A 25,000-nucleotide genomic window follows, 5' to 3' on the forward strand; every position below is an offset into this window, starting at 1 on the left:
TATTGTTTTAATGTCACCTTTGCACCATTTATAACATTTTTTGTATATTTTTAAATGTTTATAAAGTAGTGTACTGTATACTGTAATAAACAGAATAGAGGAAATAAGTTCTAATATACATTACTTCAGTTTGCATACTGAAAATACAGGTAATCGTTTTTATTTATTCTGAATAAAGAAAAGGTCTAAAGGAAACTCCAACTTGATAACTTTGTTTTAATTTGCATAACTCTTACATATTACAGAACATAAAAATACAATCAGCAAAAATTATAAAAATAATGTACCAAAAAAATTAAAGTTATAAAAAAAGACATTCAGATTAACATTTTAGTCATCGAATCCTTCAAAGTATGGTGGTGGTGGTTCGGGGTCATCAGCATCATCATCAGAGTTATCAGCAGGGTTATCGGGAGCCGTAGAGGGTCCGGGTAAGGGAGATGACGGCGAGGAAATGGAAGGACTTGTAGGGATAGGGGTAGGGGTCCTGGGTGTAGCTTTCGAGAAGAATCCCGTTAGTGTGGCCTGCTTTGTAATTTTCTTTTTTCTTCATAAGTTTCACGATAGCATCGTAAAAGTTCATTCATTTGCCGTTCCACTTTCTTGAACCGTTCAACATTCGGGTCCATACCCTCTCATTCTAATATAGCCGCATTCACTTTCGAGAACACACCAGCTAACCCCTTTACAGTGAACTTCTTTCGTACTTCTTCCATTCTTTCCTCTTCTTCTTCCTCTTGCAAGTGCTGTTGCGCTTCCAACTCTATTAAATCTTCGTGAGTTAGCTCTCCCTCAACATATTCCACTAATTCTTCAATATCTTCCGCTTCAACATCTAAATTAAGCACGTTAGCAAGTTCCACAATATTTTTATTTATGACATCGACATGTTCGTCTTTGTGAAACCCTTCGAAATTATTCACGAAACGTTTTAGGCATTTTTTCCATATGCCTTGCATACACTTTTCTGTCACTCCCTCCAAAACTGATTCAATGTTCTTTATGCAGTGTAAAATGTTGTATGACTTCCAAAAATCACGAAGGGTTACTTCATCACTTTGTTGCTGCTACAGCTTTGGAAAGAGTTGTGCGCAAATAGTACGCTTTCAACATAGCTAAAGCCCCCTGGTCCATTGGCTGTTGGATAGCAGTCGTGTTTTTAGGCAGATACACGACCTTTACATCTGGGTGTAGATCATCAACATGCTGGGGGTGGCCTGGGAATTATCAAGCAGGAGGATAATTTTAAAGGGAACGCCCTTTTCCAGACAATAATGCTTGACCGAGGGTATGAAGCAGTTGATGAACCATTCCTCAAATAAAGCTTGCGTCATCCATGTCTTGTTATTTGCACGATAGTAAACGGGCAGCATGTGCTTACTAACCTGATTCAATGCACGTGGGTTCTCGGAGCGATAGATGAGGAAAGGCTTTAACTTGAACCCAGCGACATTTCCTCCCAGCAACAATGTGACCCTGTCCTTAAAACCCTTGAAACCGGGCATTGTTTTAGCTTCTTTGTGTATGTAGGACCTTTCGGGCATTTTCTTCCAAAAAAGTCCGGTCTCATCCACATTGAAGATCTGTTCCAGACGGTAGCCGCCTTTCTCGATGATTTCATCAAATTGGTCAACAAATTTTTCTGCTGCTTCTACGTCCGCGCTTGCCACCTCACCGCTGATACTCCGATTATGCAGGTTGAATCTCCGACGAAACCATCCATGACTTGCCGTAAATGTTTCCGTCGATTATTCGCCTCCGCGCGCCTTCAAAGTCTCAAATATACTGCGTGCCTTGGCTTAAATTATTTAAAGGCTCATCGGCATTATTTTATGTATCTGGTCGTCAAACCAGATCGCCAGTAATTTCTCCATTTCATGAATGAGGCCTTTCCGCTGCTGAGTTATTATGGCTTTAAATCCTGTCGATGCTTTCACTGCCTCTTTCACTCTATCTTTATCCTTCAAGATCGTCAAAATGGTCAAATGCACCAGCTCCAAGTCACATGCTATCGCTTTAACTTTCTTACCAGCTTCATAGTCGTTTATAATCTTCATTTTCATCTCAAGATTGATAGTCTTCCTTTGTTTCTTGGCGCTTCCTCCAGGTGATGTCATGCTCTTCCTTTTCGCCAACATCTTGTACTATGGGGTGCACAATAAAGTACAAATTTATAGACGAAATATGTAGTCTTGGAGATTGCGAACGCGAGTGGAGTGAATTCCGACCGACTGCGGGAACGAGACCGAGACTGAGAAAGGGTGATGCGAGATGAGATGCTTGATGTTGAGATGCCGCGCTGCCATTTCCACAACCAAAGTTCTCGTACAGCGTACAATACCGACTGGTCGGAGAGCTGGTCGTAAGTCCGCGCGGTAGTTAAGTGAGGTGTCTGGAGATATATATATATATATATATATATATATATATATATATATATATATATATATATATATATATATATATATATATATATATATATATATTGTGATAGAATTCCCACCCGCCGGCGTGCGAACGACTGCGTCTAACCAATAGCGGTCGCTTCGCCCACCGAACAGACAATCCAGTCGCGGCTTTCCGGATCAACGCCGGAAACCGGCCACGGGTGTGTTTTTAACCACACCACAATCTTGTCCGCACTCTACACGCGCTACAGGGTCCGATCGCCAAATCTTCAATTTAACTAATTATTCGCGTGGGTAGGTTACCGAGAGATTGTACCTCAACGGGACCGCTTGGAAACGAGCCGCTGAAGCAGATCGCTTCCTTTTGGGATAACTGAGCGGGGTATTATCGCGCAGTCCCGTTGGACCCGATCACTTTACCGGCTATTTAAAAACCAACGATATTCCGAGTGCAAGATGGGGCAGTTCAATAAGGGAATGGACGCAATGAACAGGTTTACATTCACACAAGGACATTTATTATAATAAAGCACGTATGCAATTAAACAAAGCAAAACACATATGCAATTATACAAGCAACAAAAGCACGACAAAAGAATTATCACCGTCTACTTATTATGTACAGTCACTTGCACTAAACAGCAGTTCCAACTTATTAGACGGGCCCACGGACACATGTACGGACACATGTACGCGCGCACGCACGCACGCGCACGCACGCACGCGCACGCACACACACACACACACACACACACACACACACACACACACACACACACACACACACACACACACACACACACACACACACACACACACACACACACACACACACACACACACACACACACACGAAATGGTGGCAGAGGCCTTTAATAACGAGCTCCAGCACGGAGGACAGGTGAGCTGAAACCCAGAACCTATCTCGAACCTCTCCACCTCGTGTGGTCTTCAAGTTGTTCGGACCCGGGCTCCAGCGAGAGCAAGCTGGATCCAATCGCCATGAGCTGCGATCCTTCCCGAGCTCCCGCGAATCCTCCCGCGCTTCTCAACATGTGCTAGTGAGACGAGGCGCCGATCCTTCCCGTCGATGCGTCGCTTCCCCGAGGAACCACCTCCACGAAGAGGTCGATGAGTCGCACCAAGTCGGGAACCAAAATGGAGAACAAAGAGCTCCACGAACCAATAAGAAGAAGCCACCACTCGCAGCTCGAGCCAAGCAACCAGCTTAACTTCCTTCCAAACAGGGCAGCTTGAAGCAAAAAACTCTCTCGATCCAAGCAGAAGCCGAAGCTCACGGAACCATCAAAGCAAAGAGCCTCCAAAAAGCCTCCTCCCGAGCCAGGCCTCAGCCGAAGCTCACTGAGCCAGCCGAAGCAAAAAGCTTCCGAAGGCCTCAACCCTAACCCAAGCCAAACAGGACCCGAAGGTCTGCTGAACGGCTACTCTTTACTCCCTTCTCAAACTCTGCCCACGAACAAAAGAAAAAGATCTCCTCTTATCCTTCTCCCGCCCTTCCCCCGCTTCCGGCGTGACTCATGACTCATAATCTCATGCTCCATCCCCCGCTCAGCCACGGGTGGGAGGGAGTTGTTGACATCATGAGTAACGGGACGGCAAGGTTCTTCCTCTTCGCAGAAGAGGGGGAGGGATGTCTCCATTGTTCGTTCCCTAACTATTAAATCGATCCGCAGCACATCAAATCAATTTCTGAACATTTAAACAATGGAAGGTGAGCTATCAAGGGAACAAGCACTTATCGACATAGCTGAGTAAAGGAACCTGTATGTTGTGTGCAATCGAATTCCAGATTCGTATCAATATACATATCGTAAAGGATTCAGCGGTGTTGGGTGATGTCATTCACTGTCCGTAACCAGTTTGGGTTTTCGCACCCTACTCTCGACAGCCAAATGTTGAATATTCGGCGTCACTTCACCACCGCCGTCTCCGGGGTTGTAACGCCGGCTGGTTCGGCACAGGCCTCGGGTCACGCGCTTCGAATCGCGATACCAACGTACTCCTGGACCTTACCAGTCGGGGAAATAGACCCCGGTTACAGACTGGTTTTGTCAGATACCGAGCGAATAATGCCAGTCTGTAACCATTTTGGTTTTTATATCCAAATCGAGCGGATTGTTCCTCGGCACGGCACAAATTAATTCAAAGCAGCAACTTCATACGAATCAGCCTGATTTATTGGGGATACATCGGGGAACACAACACAAGCAAAGCATTCACGACAATGTTATAATTAATCTGTTACCTGTTCTTAACTCGGGAGCTGCGGATTACGGGTTTCGAAGGGGACCCAAACAAGATAAACCTGAAACAACATGCAGCCAAGACATGGACAGCATGCAGACAAGACACAGAGTACTTGGTGATGCTTCATGGACGAGAGAAAAAGTGCCAAAGGCCCGAATGCGGCCCGTGACAAGCCGATGTCCAAGGATTCGAGCACCCAAGCTCAAACACGCCGCGTGGCAAAATGGCACTCGTCCATGTGTCACAGCCCTCACGCATGCAGCCTCGGCGTGTTCAGACCCCGCGAGGTCGACTGCACCAGAGCGAATGATCCACGGTGGTATGCTCCAGCTGGCTTTTCACAAGGTCCAGCATACAAGTCCAGGCCTGGCCTGTTCACCAGATCAGGCCAAATCGAGGTGTTGGGCTCTGGCAGGCAGATCGACAAACGTGTCGAGGACCTCCTCATAAGAATCGATCGCCGACTCCACATGCAGGCAGCCTCTCCCACTGATAAAATGGCAGACTCGGCACACAGGCAGTTTCTCTTACTGCCAAATAGCAGACTCAGCGCGCTCAGGTTCACCACCGCCTTCCCGAAGCTCGCCCGCCTCAAAGCCCACTGGCTCCGCCTTTCAGTTTCACTTCCTTCTCCAGGCCACTCCCCCTCAGAGTGCTGGGCGGGTCTATTGTCCGGACAGAGGAAGGAAGAAGAACCTCTCGGTCCATCACCAATGTACGAACAATGAACAGCCTCTTACACCTCCTGACACACATGTAACGTCCATTTACCGAACAACCTGGCTAAACATGCATTTATTAGGGGATCTGCGCTAATCCTATATTCAATAACACACTAAGGGCCATTTCCGCAACAATATATATATATACAATATATATATATATATATATATATATATATATTGTTGTGGGGCCGGGTATCGGCAGCGAGCACGGCCGCTGGGGGGAGCAGTAGAGTCGGCTCCACCGAACACCCGGAATTCAGATCGTTACCATCGGATAAGTCCAAAAGGCACGGGTCCCTTACAGGACCGTGAATCGCCAATAATTCGACCACGTGGGATAGGGTTAATTGCCTAATTCCAATTTACCGAACAACTCACGCCATCCAACTACCGAGGAAGCCACACCCTCGGCTGACTTTGTCCGAATCGAGTCGCTATCACTGACTCGGATCCCGCATAACCGAGCGGAAGTTACCAGAGCTGCACCGGACCAAATGAACAATTTACGGCACGAACGGCTTTACTAATTCTCAATACGCACCTTGCTAGGCCAATGAGAGAAAGCACAGAAAACGAGCTGGTACATTTAACAGGGGTTTAGTTATAACAATAATCGGGGAGGGGGAGCACAAAAAGAGCAGAGTTATCACGAATAAAGAAATGTAATGTACAATGAACAAGGCACTTAACGATTCTACTTACAGACGGGGCCCACGGACACGGACACACACACACACACACACACACACACACACACACACACACACACACACACACACACACACACACACACACACACACACACACACACACACACACACACACACACACACACACACACACACACACACACACACACACACACACAAAACTGGACCCCGTGGGTCTTTAGTCGGTAAAGCCGGGCCGGGGTACCTGTTCCGCCTTGTGCGGTCACACCAACCCGAACCATCACGGTGGGACTCGAACCCACGACCTTGGCGTTGTCAGCACCAAGACTGCAGACCGCTCAACCACGACCGCAGACCGCGCCGCAATCGCCACCAAGACTGCAGACCGCTCAACCACGACCAAGACTCTTGTCTGTCTTCCTCTCGTCTCCTTTTTTCTCTTGCGGTGGGAGGGGTTTCTTTCCTCACCACTCACCTCCTGATTGGCTGGGGCGCGCGTGTGGTGCTTGCCCTTCACTCATTGGCTGGAGGAAATGGTCCATGCCCTTCCTTGGAGTGGAGCCTCGATTTGAAGCGACGGAGGCTCCGCCCATGCCCTCAGCCAAAAACACGTGGGCAATGGCGACTGGGTCGAGTGAGGGACGGTGGCATTGTTGTTGTTGTAGTTGTAGTTGTTATCGTTGTAAAAACCTAACCAAAATAACTCACAGCGCACACACGAAATTCGCATTTGATAGAAGGAGGGATTCTAACTATAAACACATACTTATCGAAATAACTGAACTTCAGGGACTCTGGCTGTTTGCATGCACAACGTTTCCAAATCCGTAACAATATATATCTATCTATCTATCTATCTATCTATCTATCTATACACATAGTGGGCCGGGGTTCGGTGGTGATAAACAACCACCAGGGGGTGCAATAGGGTCGTCTCCACCGAACACTCCGGAATTTAGGTCGTGACGCTCGGATAAGTCCGAAAGGTCACAGATCCCTTAGCGGACAATGGTCGCCAATATTTTGATGGCGTGGGGTAGGGTTAATTGCCTAATTTCAATATACCAAAGTACCCACGTCGTCAAATTACTGGGGAAGTCACACCCTCGACGGACTCTGTCAAACCGGGTCGCTCGAGCGACCTTGGTCCGGTGTAACTGAGCAGAATTACCAAAGTCTGTCAGTCCAAACGACAACTTACGGCACACCGCTTCCTTAATTCTCAATACACACCATGCTGGGTCAATGGGAGAAACGACAGGCAACGAACTGGAACATTTAACAGATATTTATTTACAATAGGGAAGGAGACACAGAGCAGAGTTGTCTGAATTAAAGAAATGCAATTTACAATGAACAAAAAGCACTTAACAATTCTACTTAACAGACTGGTGCCACACACAGACACACACACCCAAAAATAAATGGACCCCGTGGATCTCTATTCAGTCCTCCTACCGAGGATAGTTCAGCTGGGGGACCAGAGCCTGGCCATGTACCTTCCCGCCTTGTGCGGTCACACTGGGCTCCAACCCGCCACAGTGGGACTCGAACACACGTCCCAAAATCCACGGGCCCACGACCCTGGCTGCTCGGCCACCACCACCACGAGGAGCTACCGCAAAGGACTGCAGACCACGACCGAGACCAAGCCACCACGACAGACCAAAAGCAATAGGCCACGATGAGTGCAGTACTCTGGTCCTGACAACCACTCTACTCTTTCTCTTCTCCGGCCACTCGCCTCCTGATTGGATGAGGGGTTGTCGGGCGACCAGTGGCCTCTGAGGTAATGAGCCTCCTGATTGGACGAGGGATTGTCGGGCGACCAGTGGCCTCCCCTCATTGGTCAGGGCTTATGAGGTAATGAGCCTTCTGATTGGACGAAAGGCGCGCTCTTGCCCTCGTGGGTGGAGTCGGCTCTGAGGCGATGATGCGAAGAACGAAGGAGATTTGTTGGCGATGTAATCCACGAAGGAGATCCAATTTGCCTATAAAACCTGACTATAAAAGAAACCCGCAGCGCACACATGAAATTAATCCATCAGACAGAAGGATGGGGTCCTGACTATAAACACATACTTATCGAAATAACTGAACTGCGGGAGCTCTGGCTGTTTGTGTGCAAATGGCTGCCAGATTCATAACAATATATATATATATATATATATATATATATATATATATATATATATATATATATATATATATATATATATATATATATATATATATATATATATATATATATATATATATATATACATATACATATACACATTGGTACGGTTGTGGAAATTCGCATTACACCATAAAGGGTGCTCAGGTGAGATATATCGGTAAGTTCATGTGTAGCTAGCCCAAATCCGTTGTATAGAGGGAATATATGTTATTCATCTGGGCTGCGATGCTTTGAGTTAGCCATTTTTCTTTCTCTATTGTTATTTTGGACCATTAAGCCACCAACAACTCAAACACCACCACCTTTGCCTCTTTACCTCCACAACTCCATCCCGCAAACATCGCTTCACCGCCATTCCCAAACGACGCCCGCCAACCACCAAACCACCACAGCAAACCCCCCCACCACAACCATCGACCCCACACCAAATGTCGTGCTGTCCAGGGCCCGTTCGGTAATTGATGCCAAACGCGTCGAGCCGCGGGTACGAATGCGTTCCTCTCAGGGAGAAATTCGGATCAGGAAGGCTTCACGCCCCCTTTTTCTCCGTCCAATTGGCGAGCGTCGGGCGGTATGGCCCCGCCTCCAAGCGCGATGAATGTGGATTCTTCACGGGAGAGAATTCAGATCAAAAGAGGCTCATGCCCCTTTTTGCCACACCAATGACTGAACAGAGGGTGGCGTGGCCCCGCCTCCAATCGCGTTTTGATCCTAAAATCTGCATACAGGCTCCTCCTCCAGTCTTTCAAGACGCGAGCACAAGGCGACTCGCGCTGTTGGGGTTCGGGTCAAGTGAAGACGGAGGTTGCAGTTGCGGTTGCGGTTCGGGATGGTCGAGGGAAGACTGAGGTCGTCATCGAGGTTGCAGTGTGGGGGTCGCTCGTCTCATCGTTGGTGCTGTCCCGTCGCGGGATTCGAGCCAGCCAGCCATTCCGCTCGCTCGACCCTGAGCATCGACAATTCTCCCCCCCGCCCCCATCCGCGCTGAGATAGTGCCGGTGGCCCCGTTCCTTCCCCACCCTAACCGTGGTGCCGACCCAACCGTGCTGGCGTGGAGCACGCCGGAGAGGGCTCACCGACCACGCCAGGGGTAAGGAGTCGGGGCGCAGCTGCGCGGACATTGCGGCTTGCCCGCCATCGCGTCACGAGGACGCGGGTAAGACCTTTTCGGTCTCGTGGACCTGGCCGCTCCTCCAGGCTCCGCGCACATTTGGTCCACAGACCTGTCTACCTCCCTGCCTATGGGGAGGTCTTTCCTGGTTATTTTGAATGCATGATGTGGCGCCGAGTCCCGACAAGTATAATTGTTTAAGTGTTGTAAATAATTATAGTCGGTTGCAGATCTGTTTGCTTTTGTTGCATTTTGTGTCCGTGCATTACTGTATGACTGTGAATACGTGCTTGTCTGTGTGTGTGTCATAAAGTGCTTGCTTGTTGAATTGTTCCCCGTTTTGCTTAGTCTTTTTCTTTAATTGAATCTCCATCTTGCATCATGTAAGAGATTCGTAGTGGGTTTCAACATCCCGGTAATTAATCGGAACCGTCAAGGCCAATGATAACTCCGCTCGGTTATCCCTGTAATACGGAACGAACCGCTTTAGCGGTTCGTGTCCAGAGTCGGCCTGTGGCGTGGTCCCATCCCTCGGCAGATTTCCCGTGCGAGTACCATAGGTATATCGACTTTCGGCGATTTACCCTATCTCGCGCGGGTGGACTGCGGACTGGGTGGCGGTGGGGTTAAACCCCCACCCGTGACTGGCTCCTGGCGGTAGTTCCCGGAGGGTCACGACTGAATTGCATGTTCAGTGGGCGAAGCGGCCGCCATTCGAGTCAGGCGGCCGATCGCACGCCGGAGGGGCCAAAATTCGTAACAATATATATATATATATATATATATATATATATATATACATATATATACATATATACATATATACACATATATACATACAAGCCGGTAGGCGACATGGGTGGTCGCTAGACTAAGGCAAATTTGAAATATGTAGACAAGAGAACACATCAGATGGCATTTTTGCTGTTCGTTGTTCCATATAGGAACATGACGAGCAACTGTCCATTCATCATTTGCGTTCGATTCCCTAACCCTACGTTAGGGAATCCCAACACGAACGTTGGGGTGAAAGCATATAGTAATATAATTGCATACGAGTCATACAGTTTTTGACGGATCAGGCTGAAATTTTTTGACAAAGAGGTTGATTATAGTGCGCATAAAAGCACGGAAGCCAATTTTTGATTTTCTAAAAAATATATTTTTCGGATTTTTTCAAAAATTTCAAAGTCCCGTTGCTTGGCAACAGTGGCGTCCATAGCAACGGTGCTCAAAGCATACAACTAGATCCTGGTATGAACCTACCAGTCAAGTTTCATCAAAATCGGTTGACTCCTCTGGCCTCCAGAGCTGTCCATTACATACAAACAGACAGACATACAGACAAACCGGTAGGCGACATAATTGCATACTAGTCATACAGTTTTTGACGGATCGGGCTGAAAATTTTTGACAAAGAGGTTGATTATAGTGCTAGTCCAAGAGCATTAGGTCAAAATAGGCCCTAACCTGGACATTTTTGGTAACAAGCTGATTTTTTCAGGATAGGTCCAGGAATATGTCTTGAATAACATACTAAAAGTCCTCATAAATCCTCATTGAGCGTTTTCCGCAATCCAAGATGGCGTCCAAAATGGCCGCCTCTTCTGTTTTTCTCATAACTTTGCAAGCAGGTTTCCCCAAAACACACTTTAAATGTCTACATATATGTTTTGAAGTATGAGGAACTCATTAGAATAAATCTTAAGAGATGCTGAAGCACGCAAGTACCAATAAGACCTCTTGAGTTCTTCCAAAAGTCCAGGCAGAAGCAGACGCCGACACCCTGATTGTCTCCACAGCACTAGCACTGGCAGAGTCAGAACATGTGCCAGTTGCTGTCGTTGGTACGGACACAGACTTACTGGTAATGCTAGTTGCTCGGGCAACCTCTTCCACAGATGTGTACATACTATGCCGCAGTAATCCTGTCACGGTCTTCAGCATTCATGAGATTCAGCATGCCATAGGGGACACAAGAAATCACTTGATGTTTCTTCATGCTGTGACGGGATGTGACACGGTCTCTGCGATCTATCGTCAGGGCAAGCGTAAAGCTTTCAACATGGCGCACAAGAAGCGGGACTACGACTTGCTGGATACCTTCACAAACAGTGGAAGCACCCATGACGAGGTGGAAAAAGCTGGGGAAGGCTTCATTCTTAAGCTTTATGGAGCCAGCAGTTTTGAATCTCTTGATGACTACCGTCACATCGCATACAAACGGGCAATCGGTCGCAGTTCCCTGAGTTCATCCTTTCAGCTAGAAAGTCTACCTCCAACTAGTGCTGCAGCAAAGCAACATTCATATCGCGCCTATCTTACCGTCCAGGAATGGATGGGTAACTCCTTATCTCCAACAGAATGGGGCTGGCGATTTCAGGACGGGACTCTTACCCTGGTAGAAACAGACATTGCTGTTGCACCCGACACTTTGCTGAACATGGTGGCATGTGGGTGTAAACCAGATGGTTGCAGAAGCATGACATGTAGCTGCAAGAAACTTGGGCTCTTTTGTACCTCAATGTGCAGTAAATGCAGTGGTCTCAATTGCAACAATACAGCACCAACTCTTATAGATGCCGACGATGATATTACCCCAACTTCAGAGGACATCAACATTGAAGATACAGCATCCGACGATGAAGACAATGACTGATGCAACTAGGTGTGTGTGCATGCGTAAGGTAAAGATTCATCTGAAACTTTTGAGGTTTGAATCTCTAGCATGATCTTGTTTTGAATGTCTTTGCCTCTTGAAACAGGCTAAAACAGCAGTGTGTTGATAAGTGGCGGACATTTTGAGCACCATTTGAATTTCAGAAAGAACTTCAGCGGTTTTATTGTTTCCTTTGTACTTCAAAGTATCTGAATGAGTTCCTTATTTCTCAAGACATAATATATTTAGAGATTTAAAGTGCATATTGAGGTAACTTAGTCACAGGGTCATGAGAAAAAACAGGAAATTGCAACCATCTTTGGCGCCATTTTGGATTTTGGGACTAGTTCAAGTAGTTTTATTGGTATAGATATGCGTGTTTCAAATCTGCGAATAAGAATTTATCTAGATTCCTTGACTCCCATAACATATATAAAGACATTTTAGTGTGCTTTATTGGGTTACTTAGTTGCAGAGTTATGAGAAAACAACAACAGGAAAAGGGGCATTTCGGGCACCATTTTGAATTACAGGATGAGCTCAAGTGTTTTTATTGGTAAATGCGTGTTTTTGAAAAATTCCCAATAAGTATATGATTCATTTCATTGAGTCGCAAAACATATATTAAGACATTTAAAGTGCGTGTTGAAGTACCTTGGTGTAAAACCAGAAACGGCAGCAATTTCAGACGCCATTTTGGATTTCTGAAAGAGCTTAAGCGGTTTTATTCGTTTTTGTGTGTTTCAAAATCTTCCGATATGTATTGTATTGAGTTCCTTATACTTCAAAACATATGTGTAGACATTTAAAATGTGTTATAGGTAAACCTACTTGCAAAGTTATGAGAAAAACAGGAAATGGCGGCCATTTTGGACGCCATTTTGGATTGCGGAAAACGCTCAAGGAGGATTCATGAGGACTTTTAGTATGTTATTTCACACACATTCCTGGACCTTTCCTGAAAAAATCAGCTTGTTACCAAAAATGTCCAGGTTAAACCCTAATGCTCTTGGACAATGCGTATAAAAGCCTGGAAGCCCATTTTTTATTTTTGAAAAAATAATTTTTTAAAGATTTTTCAAACATTTCAAAGTCCCGTTGCTGGGCAACGGTGGTGTCCATAGCAACGGTGCTCAAAAGCATAAAACTAGATCCTGGTATGAACCTCCCTGTCAAGTTTCATCAAAATTGGTTGACTCTTCTGGCCTCCAAGGCTGTCCATGACAAACAAACAAACAAACAAAAAAATGACGGTAAATAGACACCCGATTTTTGAAGGACTACCATTTGAAAAATAAAAACTAAATCAAAAATCGGCTCGAGTAAAATTTTCTAAATATCTCAAAGTGTTTAATTCCGAAGTCTCGTTTCTCCACATTCAAAACTGTAGGACAAGAATTGAAAATACCGTACGCGGTTTTTCGGCCGCTGCATAGCAACGGGTGGTTGCTTCGCAACAAAACTCAAACGCGCACACTCCCAGCCCATATGGCACCTCTTCGCCAAGTTTCATCGAAATCGGTTTGCGCTGTGGAGCCTCGCGTTGCAGGCAGACACACACACACACACACACACACACACACACACACACACACACACACACACACACACACACACACACACACCCACACACACACCCACACACACACACACACACACACACACACACGACAATAAGGGTACTCCAGCGACCACCCAACAGACGGAAAACCTGAGAATAATGGGTAGTCTAGCGACCACCCAATAGATATTATACACACAAACATGTACACCCAAACACGCAGGCACACAGTCACAGCCCATATACCCCCAATTCCCACCACCCATCAGCTCAGGTCAGGAGCATGTACCGGAGCCGCACGTCGCTGCATCCACTTTCCGCCGGTACTCCAGGGACCTCTGTCTGGCCATCCCCATCTCATTGAGATGCTGATCAACATGCTGCAATCATGAGGCACATCGTCAGCCCATTGGCCTCATCCACTCAAAAGGCTCCCTCACTGAGTGAATCTGGTGAGCAGGATCAGAGTCAGGAAAACGAGCCACATGTCCATACAGCCGCAGCTGATGCTCACGGACTATGCAGGTCACAAATCTCATTTGAGTCTCTCTGTGCAACCGTTCGTTGGACACAACGAGCGACCAGCAATAGCCAAGGATTCTCCGAAGAGACCTTGTACCAAAGGAATTTTAAGTTTCTGTCTTAGATCCATGCTCAGAGTCCAAGTCTCACATCCGGAGCGAAAGACTGGAAGCACCAAGGACCTGAAGACTCATATTTTCCTCCTCCTGCACAGGTACCGGCAGGCAGCGCGCAGGTACCACCCATCCCCTCCCCCCTTCCTCCGAAACATAATTAACAGTTCACATCATCATTGTAAACTTTCCCTGTGTGTTGACAAGTCCCAGATACGAACTCCTCATCCATGTTAAGAAGCAACTAAACCAGATACAGCGTCACCTGGATGTTGGTAATGATGGTATCAGCTTTTCGATCGCATGCACATGTTCACACAATGTAATCCCGCAAGGTTCAAAGTCAACTAACTGGCCAGGGATGATTGGTGAAGTCAGATAGAATGTACCAGTTCACAGTCCGTCCATAATGAAAAAAAATAAAAAAAGGCCTTGCATTGGCCCATATTATTTGGAGGGTTTTACAGGAAGGGCTGCAAGATGTTAACTTTTTTGGGGAGTTAATCATAAAGTCCTCCAAATCCATCGTTGGGCACAGGCATACGCCTTTCTCACAGGGACGTTTCCAAGTATTTTCGGCTTTTGGAAGCTTTGCGAGCCATTTTATATTGCAACCTTTATCTGGCATGCATGACAGTATGATATATGTTCAGCCGCCACGACAGACTCCATCGCTAAAGCCTTCTGCACATGTGCGCCGAACATTCCGAGGCGGATTATGTCATTTTGAAAGTTGCTTATCTTGTATATAATTTGCGCCAGTCTCTCTGTCCGTCCGTTTCGTGAGGGGCTTCTCACATTCAGGGAGGAGCTTCAAAATCGAATCACCACCATTTCTTTCGCTCTTTGAAGCATCTTTTGTTAAGCTCACACTTTCTTACACTCTCACGGCTTTATCATAACTCCAATTCGCCTTCCGATTTCATTTTGTGCAGTCGTTAAGATGGTTCAAGTTTCAGTTTCAGCAAAAAGGACGAACCTTGGCGTTTATACACAGCAATGCATTCTAATAGCCGTTTTCAATGTATCCGGTCAGACACGATGTGGGGAGGGGGAGTTATCATTAAGTTACCTTTTTATCATCGTTACCTTTCGAAGAAACAAAGGCATATTTTTATTCCAACTCATGCAAAGAAAATGAAGTGATGCATGTCAGCGATTGCAGCAGTGGTCTATTATGCACCGCCCAACGAAGGTACGTTTTCATAACGCAGAGGAAAGAAAATTGTGGTCTTTAATAATAAAATAAAAAAAACACTTCGTTTTCGCACGAGTTTTCAAGGCTGACTCATGTGCAAGTACAGGATTTATAAGCAAACTGTATTTCACATGTGCTTGGTCAAGTAATTCACATACACCATGTGAAATAAATAAACATGAGAGTGAAAATCCCCAAGAGATATTTTTTAGTTCTTATTTTACAAGTTATGTAAGCCTGGTGTTGGCTTAGTGGTTAGGGTGGCAGCTTGGGATCCCAGTGTCCTGAGTTCAAGCCCCGTTCGCTGCTGAATTAACACCAGGGGGTTGACTCAGCCTGTCATCCTTCCGGGGTCGGCGAAATGAGTGCCAGTGTACTGGTCCCGGTGTATGCCCCGGTTAGAATAGGTGTACCATATCCCTGTGTGTCGTAAGAGGCGACCAGGGTTGGGGTCAGGAAGGGCATCCGGCCATAAAACATTGCCTCACAAAAAGCCAAACCCCTGCACAGCAGGGAAAAATGGCTGTAAAAACGGTCATTTTTATATATTTTTTACAAGTTATGTAAACGTATACTTTAAAGAAGTTTATTTTAAATCTTCAATTAAAAAAAAGACGTCATTTTGTACGCTGGACACGAACAAAAAGAGTAATTTCGAGTTTTGCTGGACAGAGGGGGTGCAATGTCCATATACACCGCACCCAACAACACTTTTTCCCAAGGACTTTTCCATTTGAGCTGTATCCTTTCAATAGTCATCACAAGAAAATGTTTTATTCTTGAATGGTAGTCACAATAAATAAAAATTGCAAGTCTTAGGTACTCTTTGATCCCAGAGTCACACAAGTATAAAGCTCCCGTGTGAAGCAGGATGACATCGACATGATGACGTCACATGTCTTAAACATCGTAAAAGTAAAGTATTATTTCAAATAATCAATCGCATTGCATTTGTTATTTTACGGCCTGCCAGGATAACTTAGACTCTCAAAGGATTGCACTTTTGGCTTTCAGCTACCTTGCCAGGGTTACAATCACAACCCAGCTATAAACTACCACCCTGGCGTATGGCATGCAGGGCGAGGCATCAATCGGAGGAACATTAAACCGGAGGACAAACGCGCCATTTCCAAAATGAATCAAAGAATGAGGGAACAGAATGAAATAGCTGATGAATGTCATCATCGACTTGCACGGGAAGTGGAAAGAAAAAAGAATGAGGCGGGAGAATGAGAGCTGATGAACTTCAACAGAGACTTGCACAGGATGCTGAGTAACGAAGACTTTGGAGGACAATGCGTGCTCAGCAATCATATACAATAGCATCCATAATGAATCTGACGAAGTATCTGATAAGTGTCCAAGAGCATAATTGGAGTCTTATGACCTCACCATGCGTGTATTGTTTTGCAAAACATTTCACAAATGAATCAACAAGGAAAGTGGATGGATTTACACTTTGTTGCTGCAAGAGTAAAGCCCAATTCCCTCCACTATTTGCCGTACCTGCTCAACTGCAACAACTTTATCAAGGTAATGATGGAAAATATCGCAACTTCCGAGACAATATCCGAAGTTGCAATTCGGCATTGCTCCAAACACAGCCGTTTCAGATATCTGGGATTTATAAACAAACTGTATTTCGCATGTGCGTGGACATGTAATATTCACACATACAAAGCCCGGTGGTGGATCCTGATTCGTCGCTGCATTCATAGATGTTGGCGACTACAGCAAACCATAACCATCATTGATGCCTTGCGTGGAGTCCACTCTCCGCACCATTGTGGGGTGGTCATGAGGTCAGCTGTAACTAATCTATCCTATCGAACCCTCTTCAAACCACGGCAGCAGTTGTATCGAACTTCATCACAGCGACAGAATTTTTTCCCTGCATCAGAGTGGCGAACCCATCCAGGATTGTGCCCAATAGCCAAGGAGACTGCTTCGGCAGCACCAACGCTCTGTGCAGAGTATGGTCCCGGTGGATGGATGGATAATGTGTTCACATGTTATGTGAAGTAAATAAATTGTGCAAATGATACATCATTTATAGATCTGATGAATTGCCAGAACCGATTTTGGAAGATTATACGTGTAGAATCAAACTCAAGATGTCCAAATGTCACATATGACTATGCCCGTGGGTTTCCCATGGGTGCCCCCCCTCTATACGATGAGATGTTGGGTGGTCGCTACACTACCACTATTCTCAGGTTTTCCGTCTGTCTGTACGTTTGTTTGTATGTAACGGACAGCTCTGGAGGCCGGAGGAGTCAAACGATTTTGATGAAACCTGAATGGTTGGTTCATACGAGGATGTAGTTGTATGCTTTTGAGCACTGTTGCACCGCACAGCGTTTAACAACAATCGGAAGCAAAAGGTCATAGCTAATGACACGGATTCCAATTATTGCTATGGACGCCACCGTTGCCAAGCCAACAGGACTTTGAAATTTTGTAAAAAAAAAATCCGAAAAATGTTTTTTAATACTTTTTTTTTCGAAAATAAAATAAATCGGATTCCATGCTTTTATTCGCACTATAATCAAGCTCTTTGTCAAAAACTGTATGACTAGCATGCAATTATATAGCGACCACCCATGTTGCCTATCGGCTTGTCTGTCTGCCTGTCACCGTTTTTCTCAGAGATGGCCAAACAGATCTTCGTCAAACTTTGAGAAGTTCATCAGTGGGTGCCAGGGAAGTGTTTTAAACCAAAAAAAGAAGTTGGATTTTTTTAATCGCTCAATATAAATATATATATATATATATATATATATATATATATATATATATATATATATATATATATATGTATTCAAACACTTTGGAGCTATGTAATGGGTGTAGGGAAATGTTTCAAGGTTCCATTAAAAAGAAATTGATTATTTTAAAATGCCAACAGAGGTGTGTTCCGTTAACAATCAGCTTGGAGAGCGCTCGCCAAGGGGCTCGGTTGAATCGAACAATTCAAGCAAGCGGTCTAAGGAAACGGTTGATGAGGATCGGCTGGCTTGGCAAGCGATAGCTAAGCTGCTTGGTAATGGAACAAACCCCAGAATTAGTAGAACAGCACCAGGCAACGCCGGGCATCCCTGCTAGTAGGTTATAACGCAACTACAATGTTAAGCAACATCGAATGCACCAAACGTTACACAAAATGTCGAGAACAAAGAGTTTAAAACGACAACAATAACAATAAATGACAACAACAACTTCTCGCTTCTGTTGGAAGGAGCGCTGAATCCAAGATGTTCCGCACCAGGTTCGAATCCAGTCCCGGAAACTCGCGCATCAAAGCTCTTGACGTCTGAGATTCTCTCCTCGCACTCGTCAGCAACACCTCCCGAACCCTCAACGTGCCCTCCATCAGAGTCCGACATGACGACTGATGATCTCGGGTCTTGGTTCATAATGATCGGCACAAGACACCGAAAACCTCGTCTGGCTCGCACTGCCGGCCTAACCCAGCACTCTCACGGTGCGTAAAGAAGCGCACACCACGCCAGTCCAAACGCCGATTCTCGGACAAGCTACGAACGGGAATTTTAGGCGTTGATATTTTTTATAAAGCAAAATCTAGTCATTTAAAACGAGCTTTCAGAGATTTTCCTCTAATATGTTTCAGAATGAAGCTATGGGGGAAAAAAACACCGATTTAAAAGAACAATTACAACAGCGCTGGAAAAACCCATGCAATACACCTCAAAAATGGGGGAAAAAACTGATGTAAAAAGAATAATTACAACAGCGCTGTAAAAACCCATATATTATACACCTCAAAAATGGGGGAAAAAAACTGATGAAAAAAGAATAATTACAACAGTGCTGTAAAAACCCATACTATACACCTCAAAAATGGGGGAAAAAACTGATGTAAAAAGAATAATTACAACAGCGCTGTAAAAACCCATACTATACACCTCAAAAATGGGGGAAAAAACTGATGTAAAAAGAATAATTACAACAGCGCTGTAAAAACCCATACTATACACCTCAAAAATGGGGGAAAAAAAACTGATGTAAAAAGAATAATTACAACAGCGCTGTGAAAACCCATGCAATACACCTCAAAATGGGGGAAAAACATCGATGTAAAAAGAACAATTACAACAGCGCTGTAAAAACCAAACGATACACCTCAAAAAATGTAAACCTGCTCCAGCTTCTTCACTGATGGCAATGTCATAATATGGAATAGGCAAAGCCGAGAAGCGAACGTAGAATTCTTCTTACATTCGCTTATAAATATATCAAATGAAACCGTCTTTTTGCGATGAAAAACTAAATATTACCTGAACATTACCTTCACAACAACAACTTCACCGCCGAGAAAAGGATCTCATCTGAAAAAATAAATATGACCTCAACATCACCTTCACAACAACAACTACACCACCTAGAACAGGATCTCATCTGAAAAAATAAATATGACCTCAACATTACCTTCACATTACATGCGCGAACGACCCCCGAAACTCGTTCGTTCTGCGCATGCGCGAACGACCCCCAAAACTCGTTCGTTCTGGGCATGCGCGAACGACCCCTGAAACTCGTTCGTTCTGCGCATGCGCGAACGACCCCCAAAACTCGTTCGTTCTGGGCATGCGCGAACGACCCATAAAACTCGTTCGTTCTGCGCATGCGCGAACGACCCCCGGAACTCGTCCTGCGTTTTGCACATGTGCGAACGACTGCCGAACCTCGTCGTTCGTTCTGCGCATGCGCGAACGACCCCGGGAACTCGTCCTGCGTTTTGCACATGCGCGAACGACCCCCGAAACTCGTTCGTTCTGCGCATGCGCTAACGACCCCCGGAACTCGTTCGTTTTGCGCATGCGCAAACGATCCTGAAACTCGTTCGTTCTGCGCATGCACGAACGACCCCCGAAACTCGTTCGTTCCGCGCATGCGCGAACGACCCCCAAAACTCGTTCGTTCTGGGCATGCGCGAACGACCCCTGAAACTCGTTCGTTCTGCGCATGCGCGAACGACCCCTGGAACTCGTGGTGCGTTTACGCATGCGCGAACGACCCCCGGAACTCGTCCTGCGTTTTGCACATGCGCGAACGACCCCCGAAACTCGTCGTTCGTTCTGCGCATGCGCGAACGACCCCGGAACTCATCCTGCATTTTGCACATTCGCGAACGACCCCCAAACTTGTCGTTCGTTCTGCGCATGCGCTAACGACCCCCGGAACTCGTTCGTTTTGCGCATGCGCAAACGATCCTGAAACTCGTTCGTTCTGCGCATGCACGAACGACCCCCGAAACTCGTTCGTTCCGCGCATGCGCAAACGACCACCGAAACGCGTTCGTTCTGCGCATGCGCGAACGACCCCCGAAACTCGTTCCTTCTGCGAATGCGCGAACGACCCCCGAAACTCGTTCGTTCTGCGCATGCGCGAACGACCCCCGAAACTCGTTCGTTCTGCGCATGCGCTAACGACCCCCGAAACTCGTTCGTTTTGCGCATGCGCAAACGATCCTGAAACTCGTTCGTTCTGCGCATGCGCGAAGGACCCCCGAAACTCGTTCGTTCTGCGCATGCGCGAACGACCCCCGAAACTCGTTCGTTCTGCGCATGCGCAAACGACCACCGAAACGCGTTCGTTCTGCGCATGCGCGAACGACCCCCGAAACTCGTTCTTTCTGCGAGTGCGCGAACGACCCCCGAAACTCGTTCGTTCTGCGCATGCGCGAACGACCCCCGGAACTCGTTCGTTCTGCGCATGCGTGAACGACCCCCGGAACTCGTCCTGCGTTTTGCACATGTGCGAATGACTGCCGAACCTCGTCGTTCGTTCTGCGCATGCGCGAACGACCCCGGGAACTCGTCCTGCGTTTTGCGCATGCGTGAATGACCCCCGAAACTCGTTCGTTCTGCGCATGCGCTAACGACCCCCGAAACTCATTCGTTTTGCGCATGCGCAAACGATCCTGAAACTCGTTCGTTCTGCGCATGCGCGAACGACCCCCAAAACGCGTTCGTTCTGCGCATGCGCGAACGACCCCCGAAACTCGTTCGTTCTGCACATGCGCGAACGACCCCCGAAAAGCGTTCTTTCTGCGCATGCGCGAACGACCCCCGAAACTCGTTCGTTCTGCGCATGCGCGAACGACCCCCGAAACTCGTTCGTTCTGCGCATGCGCGAACGACCCCCGAAACTCGTTCGTTCTGCGCATGCGCGAACGACCCCCGGAACTCGTTCGTTCTGCGCATGCGCGAACGACCCCCGGAACTCGTCCTGCGTTTTGCACATGTGCGAACGACTGCCGAACCTCGTCGTTCGTTCTGCGCATGCGCGAACGACCCCGGGAACTCGTCCTGCGTTTTGCGCATGCGCGAACGACCCCCGGAACTCGTGCGTTCTGCGCATGCGTGAATGACCCCCGGAAGTTGTGGTGCATTCTGCGCATGCGTAAACGACACCCGGAACTCGTGGTGCGTTCTGCGCATGCACAAACGACCCCCGGACCTCCTGGTGCGTTCTGCGCTTGCGCGAACGACCCGCGGAATTCTTGGTGCGTTCTGCGCATGCGCGAACGACCCCTGACCTCGTGGTGCGTTCTGCGCATGTGCAAACGACCCCCGGACCTCGTGGTGCGTTCTGCGCATGTGCAAACGACCCCCGGACCTCGTGGTGCGTTCTGCGCATGTGCAAACGACCCCCGGACCTCGTGGTGCGTTCTGCGCATGTGCAAACGACCCCCGGACCTCGTGGTGCGTTCTGCGCATGTGCAAACGACCCCCGGACCTCGTGGTGCGTTCTGCGCATGTGCAAACGACCCCCGGACCTCGTGGTGCGTTCTGCGCATGTGCAAACGACCCCCGGACCTCGTGGTGCGTTCTGCGCATGTGCAAACGACCCCCGGACCTCGTGGTGCGTTCTGCGCATGTGCAAATGACCCCCGGACCTCGTGGTGCGTTCTGCGCATGTGCAAACGACCCCCGGAATTCGTGGTGCGTTCTTCACATGCCCGAACGACCCCCGGACCTTGGGACCTTCAGATCCCCTTGGGACCTTCAGAAATCATTAGTCTGATCAAGCACCGTATTGTGGGAAAATTGCAATGTCAGTGGGACTCCTGCACAAAGGGGAGATTTTTTCACAAGGAGCAGTCGGAGGTGGTTCCGCTTGTTCGGCTCCCCAGGCTCTCCCGGAGGGACCAGGTGGTGCTTTGTGGAATAAGACTCGGGCACTGTCGCTTCAATGCTTACCTCCATGGAATTGGATGTCACCCAACGGGGTTCTGTGATGTGAGCAGAAAACCTGAATATTTAAACCACTTATTTCTAAATTTCCCTCTCTCTCTGGGGACTCGAGGCAACGACTTGTACGGTGTATAAGAGTTATGTGGATAAGGGTGTTGGACCTGCAGGTGATGTTGCGGCGGATGAACTGGAAGCACTCTCAACTCTGTAAGGCGGTATTAAAATTCCTGAAGGAATCTGGGAGACCCATGTAAAATGTATCTGCCTTTGAAGGGCTCTGGCTGTAGGCGAGTTTGATCATATTCTGGTGCGTGGCGTGGATAGAGCCTCCTGGCTCTGACAGCCCCATTAAACCCTCAACGAACAAAAAGAAGAAGAAGTAGAAGAAGAAGAAGAAGAAGAAGAAGAAGAAGAAGAAGAAGAAGAAGAAGAAGAAGATATCTCAGTTTGTTTCAATGTTCTTCATGAGTTGAAGAGTGTAAGCGGTGTATACTCATCGCGCTGTTCGCGAGAATCGCTTCTTTTTTGGAATCGAACGTTTCCTGCTCTTTCTTTGTTTATTTACCAGTTTAACTTTGTCCTTGGAGTAAAAGCCTGTTTTAAATTCGGGGGAATTAAGTACAGTAGTAATAGTGTTACAGTGCAGTTTGAACACGTCAATGAAATAAAAATCAAGACGCACTGTATTTCGCTGTTCATGGGAATCAGAGAATGCAGGTTGGTACGACATGACATAGTTATACCTGTTGAATATTGTAACAGGTACACATGAATTTTGGAGGACTTTTTAACGATTGTTTCCCAACACAGTACTCTGGGGCTGTAACTGTTGCCTTTCTGGTCCCAAAACAGGATTACCAAAATCTTCCGATAGACGTACACACCGGCAAGCTTTTGGGCAAGTACTGTGTTCAACACGATGATGAAGTTTGTACGTGCGGTGTGAAAATCTTGTCATTACATGAATGTTTACACACATGATATAAAACCGAGCTGTTATGTTTGCATCACGTGGGCATTGCACTGGTCATCATGGTCGTCATGGTCATCATTGTCATCATGGTCGTCATGGTCGTTATGGTCATCATTGTCGTCATTGTCGTCATTGTCATCATTGTCATCATGGTCGTCATGGTCATCATTGTCATCATTGTCATCATGGTCATCATTGTCATCATTGTCATCATGGTCGTCATGGTCGTTATGGTCATCATTGTCGTCATGGTCATCATTGTCATCATGGTCGTCATGGTCGTTATTGTCATCATTGTCGTTATGGTCATCATTGTCGTCATGGTCATCATTGTCGTCATGGTCATCATTGTCGTCATGGTCGTCATTGTCGTCATGGTCGTCATGGTCGTTATGGTCATCATGGTCGTCATGGTCGTCATTGTCATCATGGTCGTCATGGTCATCATGGTCGTCATTGTCGTCATTGTCGTCATGGTCGTTATGGTCATCATTGTCATCATGGTCGTCATGGTCGTCATGGTCGTCATTGTCGTCATTGTCGTCATGGTCATCATTGTCGTCATTGTCGTCATGGTCGTCATGGTCATCATGGGCGTCATGGTCATCATGGTCGGATTTAGGGAAGAAGGTGATTCTGTAGACTGTAGGACCGGGTCTTTCCATCGTTGGAATACTGAACGTTCGTGTGTCCACGTGCTTGAGAAGAGCAGGCTCATGGAAGGTGGAAGTTCTCATTCCACCAGTGATTTCTCGAACTTGGGTTTAAATTACTTTGTCCTCTTGGCTTTTGCAGCTACTTTCTTTGGAAGTCCACTCTACCGCTAAAAATAATTTAAAAAGTAAAAAAAGAAAAAGAAAAGAACTTGCTGCTGTCCAGTCTGCTCCGCTCCTTAAATGACTTGCTTGAATGACCCTCTATCGGAGGAGTCTTGTTTTCCCAACTTTCATTCGGAGATGAGTCTTCATCAAATATTTCCCTGACAACAACGATTGGTGACACTGCCGTTCACACAAAGGGCTTGCAAGAAGTCACCGTCCAATTGACCGACCGATAAGCCTGACCGACGTTGCGAGTGAGGTTCTCGAGTCGTCACGAGAGATGCCGTCATGGTCCCTCGTGACTACGTTTACACCGTCATGATACAGGTTATAGTTTTACCCAACTGATGCTTTTGTCACTGGAATAGAGGAGAGGAACTGCGCAGGTTCAGATATTTGGCACACGTGTCTGGCCGAGCAGCCGGTGGCGTGAAGCTCCCGTCTGAGGGACTATGGCTGAACGCCTCCCAGCCAGACTCTGTCCTTGGGCTTGGGGGATGTTGTTGCGTGTGGGGCTTTGACCGGGAGGGCATATGAAGTTTGACACGTGAGCCCTTTTCCTTCCGGA

General features: G+C 46.8%; 2 protein-coding genes across 8 annotated transcripts in view; one reads left to right on the forward strand and one right to left on the reverse strand.

Moving 5' to 3' along the window:
- The window catches only part of LOC147032359 (uncharacterized), a 67,995-nt gene extending 48,954 nt beyond the window's left edge, over positions 1 to 19,041 (reverse strand). The window contains exons 1-2 of one of the 4 annotated variants that reach the window (XM_085869911.1): positions 18,684 to 19,041; positions 2,030 to 2,144 (exon numbers count right to left, since the gene is read on the reverse strand). In XM_085869911.1, coding sequence (XP_085726037.1) covers positions 2,030 to 2,144; positions 18,684 to 18,791 — 223 coding nt within the window. In that variant the 5' untranslated portion in view covers positions 18,792 to 19,041. Of the gene's footprint in view, positions 1 to 2,029; positions 2,145 to 18,637 lie in introns of all 4 variants that reach the window. The other 3 variants (XM_085869914.1, XM_085869912.1, XM_085869913.1) reach the window with 3 other exon arrangements.
- A 4,171-nt stretch (positions 19,042 to 23,212) lies between these two features.
- CDK5RAP3 (CDK5 regulatory subunit associated protein 3) overlaps positions 23,213 to 25,000 on the forward strand; it is a 33,875-nt gene continuing 32,087 nt past the window's right edge. Inside the window, exons 1-2 of one of the 4 annotated variants that reach the window (XM_085869916.1) lie at positions 23,213 to 23,355; positions 23,491 to 23,569. In XM_085869916.1, coding sequence (XP_085726042.1) covers positions 23,350 to 23,355; positions 23,491 to 23,569 — 85 coding nt within the window. In that variant the 5' untranslated portion in view covers positions 23,213 to 23,349. The remainder of the gene's footprint in view (positions 23,356 to 23,490; positions 23,570 to 25,000) is intronic. The other 3 variants (XM_085869918.1, XM_085869917.1, XM_085869919.1) reach the window with 3 other exon arrangements.

Source organism: Eptatretus burgeri, chromosome 2 (genome assembly GCF_056783735.1).
Source record: "Eptatretus burgeri isolate ZD-2024b chromosome 2, Ebu_testis_v1, whole genome shotgun sequence".
NCBI lineage: Eukaryota > Metazoa > Chordata > Myxini > Myxiniformes > Myxinidae > Eptatretus > Eptatretus burgeri.